Genomic DNA, 9,528 nt, shown 5'->3' on the forward strand with positions numbered 1-9,528 from the left:
TAGCTTCCTTGGCCTCTCTCTATGCCCATGTCTTTCCTATGCCCATGTCTTTCTCCCTGCTTTTCCTACCAGCTAACATCTCAAAGACTTGAATATCCCCACAGAGGACACAGCTAGTCTAAGCCTTCTTATTCTCATCTGAGGGTACCTGGGTCCCTGTAGTCCTCCAGAGAAAGCTGGGAGATGCTTCTGTCTCTTGCCTGTCTTCTTAGAGTGAGGCCCTATCACAAGCAGCTGGCTGTTCAAAGGTGGCCAGAGTCCAGAGCTCAGGAGTGGCACTGGTCAGGGATGAGTTATGAGGGTGCTCCCTCTAGATTGAAAATGCTAATTGGCCCACCAGGAAAGAAAAGCCCACACCAATCACCGCCATAGCATTCTGTATAAACCGGAGAAAATCAACTCTTACAAAGGCTCGTAGTGTCTACGTGCGTTTAATTTGATAGGTGTGTCTTCAGCAAGCTGCATTCTTCACACAGGTCCACACCCAAAGGGGTTGGCAGAGGAACACTGGAGGTCAAACCTTTGTCTCTGCCCATTTCTCCTTGTCCTTAAGATCATTGCTTGTGTGGGCTGGATGAGGGAGGGTTCCAAATTCTTGTCATTCTATACAGGAGGAGAGAGAAAGAGGGGGGGGGGGCTTAGAAAAGATTTCCAGAAAGTAACAGGAGAAAACTGAGATTCATCAACTATTTTAACATTTTTTTGTCTTTTCCAGCTTTCTGTCTTCTGTCTTTGGGGTGTCTGTCTGTCTGTCTGTTTGGTTTGAGACAAGATCTGTACAGCCTAACCTGATGTGGTGTTTTGAGTGAGGATGGCTCCCATAGACTTACATGTTTGAATAACTGGTCCCCATTGGTGGAACTGTTTGGGAAGAATTAGGGGGTGTTACTCTGATGGAAGAGGCATGCCACTGGAGGCAGCTTTGGGGTTCAAAAGCCCTCACCATTCCCAGTTAGCCCTCTCTACCTCCAACTTTCAGATACGGATGTAAGCTTTCATCTACTGCTCCAGTGCCATGCTTGCCCGAGAGATTCAGAGACAGGACTGATGTCATGTAGATGGCCATTAGTGCTAGGGACCAAGTGGTGGCTGGTGCTGTGGTTGGGACCTCCTTGTTTGCTGGTGCTGTGGCTGGGACCTCTGTGTTTGCTAATGTTTTTTAAAAGGTTTGTTTATTTTTTTTTATGTGTATTAGTGTTTTGTTTGCATTTATGTATGCAAACCGTGTGCTTGCCTGGAACCTGTAGAGGTCAAAGAGGTCACTGGATCTGCTGGAACTAGAGTCGGGGATGGTTGTGTATCATCATCGTGTGAGTGCCGGGAACCAAACCCCAGGTCCTCAGTAAGAGCGACTTGAACTCTTAACCACTGAGCCACTTCTCCAGCCATGCTTAGGCTCTCTGCCTGAGCATTACATTCTGCACTCACCTAGTAGTCAGGGCGAGGCATGCTTCGTTGGTTTGCGTAGGGATTAGGGGTCTGACTCGGGACCCCTGTTTTGACTTTGGGGAAGATGCTGCTGTCTGCTCCGAAGTTGGAGAAGCCGGTTTGCCTCAGCCGGACGTTTTGGAAGTCATCCTCAATCAGCTTCTGCTCTTCTACATTCTTCTTTTTGTTCTTTGAGCTAGAATCAGTAAATTGAATTAGAACTCAGGGAGGGCAACAAGGTTTCTTTCTTTTTTTTGGGGGGGGGGGGGTTCGAGACAGCGTTTCTCTGTATAGCCTTGGCTGTCCTGGAACTCACTCTGTAGACCAGGCTGGCCTCGAACTCAGAAATCCACCTGTCTCTGCCTCCCAAGTGCTGGGATTTAAAGGTGTGTGCCACCACCGCCCAGCTGACAACAAAGTTTCTTAAGGGATTTTTTTTTTTTCTGAGACAGGCTTCACTATAATCCTGGCTGTCTTGGAAGTCACTATGTAGACCAGGCTGGCCTCGAACTCACAAAAATCTGCCTGCATCTGCTTCTGGAGTGCTGGGATCAAAGGTGTGTGCCACCCCTACCCAGAACCACATTAACAGTCAGTGTGCTTTTCAGTTAGTTATGGAACTAACAGAAGTGAAATAGAAACAATGACACAAGCTGCATAAATGTTTACAGAAACATCTCAGAAGTGTGAGCACCAGGGTGTGTGATCCTTAGAGCCCACACAAATAGCAGGTAGGCATGGGGGCCAGCCTGCTATTGTAGCACTTGGAAGGACAGGAGCCCCATCGGGAACCCTGGAGTAAGCTGGATAGCCAGAGTAGCTGGATCTGCATCCCGGTGCAACTGAGTCCCTGCCTCAGCTAATACAGAAAGCTACAACAGAGGAAGCCTTCTAACATCAACCCTGGACCTCCATATTACACTTGCATGCACAGTACCCACACTAGTATATACATATGTTTACACAAATAGACACAAACTACACACATATACACAATGAGGAAGATAGGCTTGGCAAGATGAGAGGACCGGTTAGGGACACTTCAAGGACCTCTAGTATGGGACTTCTAAGCCAATTGTAAGCCACCAAAGCATCGTCGTATCTCAACTCTGATTATAAATCTGCTGTCTTCCTGCCCATGGGCCATAGCCCCACTTTCCAGATCAAGAGACTAGGGACAGCTATATGTATGACATAGGCCACTCCCAGTACCCCCGTGCTTCAGTCACATGGGGACTGTCATTTGACTTGTTTATATGGCCAGCTCAGCTTACTCTGGGGATCCTGCCTTTGACATTCTTGTCAGGAGTAGCAAAGATTCTCCCCTTCCCTGTGAACTGATCAAGGAGGCGAAATTTCATGCTGTATTTCCAAGAACCCTGACTCTGTGGCTTGGGCTAATAGCCAGGCTCTGCAGTAGAATGAAGGAGCCATGCTGTGAAGCTGTCACAAGGCCATACAATCCTTTAGTAACTCTGATCTCTGGAGGGCCAGGATAGTCAGCCAGCTACCCTGAGAAAAGAGGACATAGGCTTGCTCCCAAGCCAGGGATGTTCCACCTGTCTTCCCAGAAGTGAGAAAGCTAGATACTATAAGGATGCCATGTGGCTGGTTCAAGCTTTGCTCTGGGAAGAGTTAGCATCAAACAATCATATTGCACATCTTAAATGCATACAATTAAAAAATAAGAATTACCAGTGGCTGGGCAATGGTGGTGCATACCTTTAATCCTAGCACTTGGGCAGTAGATATCTGTGAGTTTGAGGCCAGCTTGGTCTACAAAGTGAGTTCTAGGACAGCAAAGGGTACACACAGAAAAACCTTGTCTCAAAAAACAAAAACAAAACAAAAAAAGAACTGAGTATCTGTCCATTCTACAGTTACAATGGGAAAAGGTCCAAGATAAATGTTAGGGGGAAACTAGTTGCTTCTCACAAAGTGAATCCCATTGTCACTTGTAGATGGAAAAAAGGTCACAGTATTCTCTGCCCAGCTACTGGAATTGCTGCAGCATTGCTAAATACTGCTGAACGACTAAAGAGACCTCGTTTCCCGTCCCTTAGAGACTGACAGCACCAAGCCAAGAAAGAGATGAACTCCCTACTTTAAAACCCAGGGTTTCTAGCACAGGTTGCTTTGGAACACTGTTGAGGTTGTTTCTGTTTATTAGAGTTCTAGGCAGGGGGTTGGTTTGGGGAAGTTCTTTGAAAACATCAGGAGAATTCAATACATGTTTGTTTGTTTGTTTGTTTGTTTGAAGAGTGTCTCATAGAGCTAAGGCTAGCCTGAAAATCTCTATGTAACCAACGATAACCTGGGACTTCTGAGCCTCCTGCCTTTACTCCCTGAGCTGGGAAGACATCCAGTTTAATGCAGAAGAGCAAATGTAGGTCTCCACGCAGGCTATGTAAGCACTCTACCAACTGAGCTCCAACCCCAACCCTTGATTTTGTATTTTAAGGCAAACTCTCATGTAGTCAAGGCTGGCCTCAAACTTGCTATGTAGTTTAGGATAGCCCTAAACTCTTAATCCTCCTGCTTCCGCCTTCCAAGTACTGAGTTTACAGGTGTGTACAGCTATGCATAACTTGAGTTAAACAGTGCTAACGGAAAGTTGCCTTTCTGTTGTTTGAGACAGGACAGCATAGCATAGCCTTAGCTGTCCTGGAACTCACTCTGTAGACCAGGCTGGTCTTGAACTCACAGACATTTGCCTGCCTCTGCCTCCCAAGTGCTAGGATCAAAGGTATGTACCACCACACCTGGCCCTAGGGAAGAGTTGTTAATGCTATAGAAAACTGATTATTGGGTTTGATTGATGTGAAGCAACTTGAACAAAAAAAAAATTTAATCGTAAAGGACATTTAACCGTGTATATAATATCACTTAAAAAGACAGAATTAAGTAAAGGCCATTGAACAGTGATAGTCAATGGGTAAGAACATATATTGCTCTTGGAGAGGATCTGAGTTCAGAGTACAGCACCCAGGTTGGGTGGCTTACAACCGCCTGTAACGCCAGCTCTAGGGTTTCTGACACTCTTTTCTGGATTTCTTGGACATCTTCTTTCACATACACTTATAATACATAATAGATATATGATATATAATATATAGTACTTAATATATATTATATGTAGAATATATAACATAGTATTATGTATATATTATTTATATTTATAATATCATTTATTAATTATATATTATATGTAAATATATTATTATATATAAATATAAAAGAAACGTAAATAATTTCCTTTCTTTTTTTTTAAAGACTTATTTATTTATTTTATGTATTCACCATTGCTCTCTTCAGACACACCAGAAGAGGGCATCAGAGCCCATTAAAGATGGTTGTGAGCCACCATGTGGTTGCTGGGACTTGAACTCAGGACCTCTGGAAAAGCAGTCAGTGCTCTTAACCATTGAGCCATCTCTCCAGCCCAATTTCCTTTCTTTTTAAAGGATTTATTTTTATTATTTTCTTGAAGTATTTTATATATAATATAAAAATAATAATTATAATATGTTAAAATATAAATAATGCCTATATCAGTTTATTACACATAATATATTATTATAATTAATATATTATAGATATTGGTTTTATATGTTAATATATTACACTACATTTATGTCAAATACTATGTTACAATAGTTATATAATATTATATGATATATACTAATATATTTGCTATATAAATAATTATGCTATAAATATAATAAATTATAATATGATTTATATAATAAATATATTGTTTCCTCTTTCTCATCCGTGAGTGTCTGGTAGCATCTGCAGGGCAGCATATTTAGCATCATCTATCCAGCCCCATACCTCATGGAGACAATAACCGCAATCAGCAAGATGAGGATGAGGGCTCCACCAACAGTGCCCACGATGGTGAGAATCAGCTGAAACTCTGCAAGGGAAGACAGAAGAGAGCCCTGGTCAGTTTTCACCGTCAACGCAGCACAGCTTGGGAAGAGAGTCTTAATGAGGCATTATCTAAATTTGGTGAGCTGATGGCATCTGTCTGGGTCAGGGGTAGTCTTGAGTGTTAATTGATACAGGAAGACCCAGTCCATTGTGGGGAGCACCATTCCCTAGGTAGGGGGTCCTGAACAGTAAGAGAGAAGAGAGCTATCTGGGAGCAAGAGTGCAGGTAGCAAGGATCCCAGTGTTCAGTCTCTTTTTGCTCTTGACTGTGGATCCAATGTTTGAATACCTGCCTTGATTTCCTCAAAATAATGACTGCAACTTGGAATTATAAACCAAACAAAGCCTCTCTCCATCCCCCCTCCCCCTCCCCGTCTCTCTCTCTCTTTTTCTCTCTCCTCCCCCTGCAACCAACCCCTGTGTTTCTCTGTAGACCAGTCTAACCTTGAACTCACAGAGATTCACCTGCCTCTGTCTCCCATGTGCTTGGATTAAAGGCAGTAACTTTCTTATATTGCTTTTGGCCAGAGTATTTGTCTCAGCAACAGAAATGAAGCTAGAACAAATGGCCTTCAGCGAGTGGGTCCTGCTGTCTACCACACAGAGGTTGTGTTCCCAGTGGCTCCCACTGTGAACTCCATCAGGTTCTTGTCTCCCAGCCTCACAGAGGCAGGCAGGGCAGCTGCTCGTCTCTGTTGCCACCCTCTCCTGGTCGTCACGCCCTAACCATGTCTGCAGCACACAATCATCACAAGCAGCCTTTCCAGCTATAAAATCACAGAGTCAAAAGCAGCTGATGGTGGCAAAGTCTTCCTGGGCTTTGTGGGCTGGACTCTCAGCTGAGGTCTCTCATCTCTTTCTCTCTCTCCATCTCTCCTACCACTGCCCGCCCCCCAAAGCACCCCATTTTTTTTCATAAGGAGGTCTAGGTGGGGACTCAACATGTCACCAGTAGAGGGACAGGTAATGGCTTACTAGGCAGGAGTCTATTACTGTCTATGCTCTTTATCTGTCCCAGATGAGGGCTATAGACCTTTTATTATATAGCCCAGGATGGCCTTAAACTCACAGCAGTCTTCCTGTCTCAGCGATCATAGTACTAAGATTGCAGACATCCAGCACTATGCCATGTCTGGTTACTATGACTCTCGAAACATGACCATAAGATGGACTGTAAATGTAACATGCAAACCAGTTCCCAACACAGCCTGAAAAGCATTGGAAAATTCACTAATGCCAGCGATGGTGGCACATGCCTTTAATCCAGTACTCAAGAGGCAGAGGCAGGTGAATCTCTGAGTTCGAGGCCAGCTGGTGTACAGAGTGAGTTTCAGATCACCCAGGTTATATAGTAAGACCCTGTCTACAAAATGAATGAATGAAATTTGATAAGACCTGCTTAAGAATTTAAATGCCCAGCTAGAGATGAGAGCACTGACTGTTCTTCCAGAGGTCCTGAGTTCAATTCCCAGCAACCACACGGTGGCTCACAACCATCTGTAATGGAATCTGATGCTCTCTTCTGGTGTGTCTGAAGACAGCAACAGTGTACTCATATACATTAAATAAATAAATACATAAATAATTTAAATGCCTGATTTCTAAACTGTTCACCAACACTCATCATTTTTGAACACACCATCTATAATCTAGAACTTGAGTATGTGACTGAGGGTGCCTTTCTCTGGTCCTAAGTCGGTTCAGAGCCACCAGCACCCCTGGGTCTGAGTTCTGTTATTTCAAACACAGGCAAATGTGAGGTGCAGGGCCCAGAAGACAAGCTCAAAGCTGAGTTTTTCTCTCAGTGAATTCAGGAAGCCTTGGGTGGAGTGGGCAGGACTCTGGATATGGTCTGCGTGTGTTTCTTGGATGTGTAGGAGTTTAGGGTGTCCAGACTCACGGTCTTTGCAATCCTTCCCGCTGTAGCCAAACGGACACCTGGAACACATTCACAGTAGCAAGCCAGATTAAAGAGTCTCTTTAACGCTCACCCTAATTTCCATTTCTCCCTTCCCGTCTGCCATTCACTCTGTCCTTCCTTGCTTTCCATCATCTTCTTAATGCTACCATTTTCTCAAGAGAACACCTTCCATGGGGTTCTGGAAGGGTGAGGTGCACTCAATCCAGTGTGGCCTTATTTGTTGAAGACTGAACATAACAGGCTCTGAAGGCAAAGCTGAATGTAAAAGTATGGAGCAGATGGGCTCTCTCAAGGGCCTGTGTCATTCATTCAGGTTTGTTTCTTCATTTTGTAATAGGCACCTAACATGTTTCTAACTGTTGCGTGATAGGTTCTGCCTACTGGTGTTTCTAGGAATACAGAATGCTCAAAAACTCATGGTTGGGTATTGAGATGACTCAGTGGTTAAGGGCACTGACTGCTCTTCCAGAGGTCCTGAGTTCAACTCCCAGCACCCACATGGTGGTTCATAACCATCTATAATGTGATCTGATGTCCTCTTCTGGCATGCAGGTGTGCATGCAGATACAGCTCTCAAACATATAAAGTGAATAAATATATCTTTTAAAAAAACCCAAACCAGCCTTCTTGGATGTTGATGACACAGTGGTGCTCTTTACCTGCCATTCCATGCCAGCTTGCCAGCTTCCTGACACTGAACCCACATATGTGCTGCAAGCTTTGGCCTAGCTATGTTGTGACAAGATAAAGATGTAGTGATTTCTTACTCTTCACATTTCCCGTTTGCCTTCTGGTACCCCGGCATGCATACACACTCCATTGTGCCACTATCCGTCTTTAAGCATTGCTTCTTCTCCTCTGCACTGCAGGTCTCAGAGCACTCTGTAGCTTTAAAACAGAGATTTTCTAGGTCATTTCCAAAGAAGAAGAAAAAGGAAAAGAAGAAGAAGAATGAGGAGGAGGAAGAGGAGGAGGAAGAAGAGAAGGAAGAGGAAGAAGAGGAGGAGGAAGAGGAGGAGGAGGAGGAATAGAAATGTGTATGTGGTGTGTGTGTGTATGTGTGTGTGTGTGTGTATACATGTGTGTGTGAGTGGTGGAGAGCACATGCCACAGGACTTGCGTGGAAGTCACAGAACAAATTACTTTATGGGCAAAGTCAGTTCTCTCAGGTAAGCTGGGTAAGCATGGGTGGCCAGGCTTGCTTGGCAAGTGTCTGCTGGTTGAGCCATCTCACCAGCCCAGAGATGATCTCTTCAACCCCGAGATGACATGTAACAGACTACAACATTGTGCACTGTTTTTTTTTTTTTTAAGTAATATAAGGATGTACCTCGTGTAAAGCTGATCATGGGCACCATGCCAACTCTTACCCAGGTCCTAGGCTAAAGTCAAAATACACATGGGAACTCAAAGCAGCCATGCTTGTCTTTTAAAAATACTAGAGGATGGAGAGTGGGAAGGAAGTCTGGAAGCAGCTGTAACACTTACCGAAACAAAAAGGAACCTGCGGGTTCAGCCTGTTCAGTCCATCTTTGCATGTGCATTGTAAACCATTCAAGCAATTATCGGGATTCTTTTTACAACCATAATACTCACACAAATCTCGCCCTGTGAGAGGCATAAATACACAAAACACCAAATTTAAAAAGCACATTGAGGAAGCCCATAAAGATAATTCATGACAGCATTTCACCCTCGCTCCTTATGCAATCATTCAGTTATTTGAGTTTTCTGGGTCTATGTTTTCCTCCACCTAAAAATGGCTTTCGTAAATCTTGTTCCAATGTTTGCAGTGAGAATAGAAGGAGCTAACGTAAATGACGGTGCCCACACGGGGACCTCAATAACCCTTCATTATTTTGTTCATTTGTAGATACAGTGACATTTAAAAGCCTAAGGACACTAAAGGGTTTTTGTTTGTTTGTTTTATTGTTTATTTCGGTTTTGGTTTTTCAAGGCAGGGTTTCTCTGTGTAGCTCTGGCTGTCCTGGAACTCATTCTGTAGACCAGGCTGGTCTTGAACTCAGAGATCCATCTGCCTCTGCCTCCTGAGTGCTGGGATTAAAGGTGTGTGCCACTACACTCACCTTTTGACACTATTTCAATTTTTTTAAAAAATTTTAGTGTGTGTGTGTGTGTGTGTGTGTGAGAGAGAGAGAGAGAGAGAGAGAGAGAGAGAGAGAGGGAGAAAGGGAGAGAGGGAGAGAGGGAGAGAGGGAGAGAGGGAGAGAGGGAGAGAGGGA

General features: G+C 44.0%; 1 protein-coding gene across 1 annotated transcript in view; it reads right to left on the reverse strand.

Annotated features, from left to right (window-relative positions):
- Positions 1-491: 491 nt before the first annotated feature.
- Positions 492-9,528, reverse strand: part of Muc13 (mucin 13, cell surface associated) — an 18,726-nt gene continuing 9,689 nt past the window's right edge. Inside the window, exons 6-11 of the mRNA XM_028752278.1 lie at positions 8,774-8,893; positions 8,053-8,173; positions 7,265-7,302; positions 5,263-5,347; positions 1,429-1,624; positions 492-603 (exon numbers count right to left, since the gene is read on the reverse strand). Coding sequence (XP_028608111.1) covers positions 1,429-1,624; positions 5,263-5,347; positions 7,265-7,302; positions 8,053-8,173; positions 8,774-8,893 — 560 coding nt within the window. The 3' untranslated portion in view covers positions 492-603. The remainder of the gene's footprint in view (positions 604-1,428; positions 1,625-5,262; positions 5,348-7,264; positions 7,303-8,052; positions 8,174-8,773; positions 8,894-9,528) is intronic.

This window comes from Grammomys surdaster, unplaced genomic scaffold, assembly GCF_004785775.1.
Source record: "Grammomys surdaster isolate TR1022 unplaced genomic scaffold, NIH_TR_1.0 125889, whole genome shotgun sequence".
Taxonomy (NCBI): domain Eukaryota; kingdom Metazoa; phylum Chordata; class Mammalia; order Rodentia; family Muridae; genus Grammomys; species Grammomys surdaster.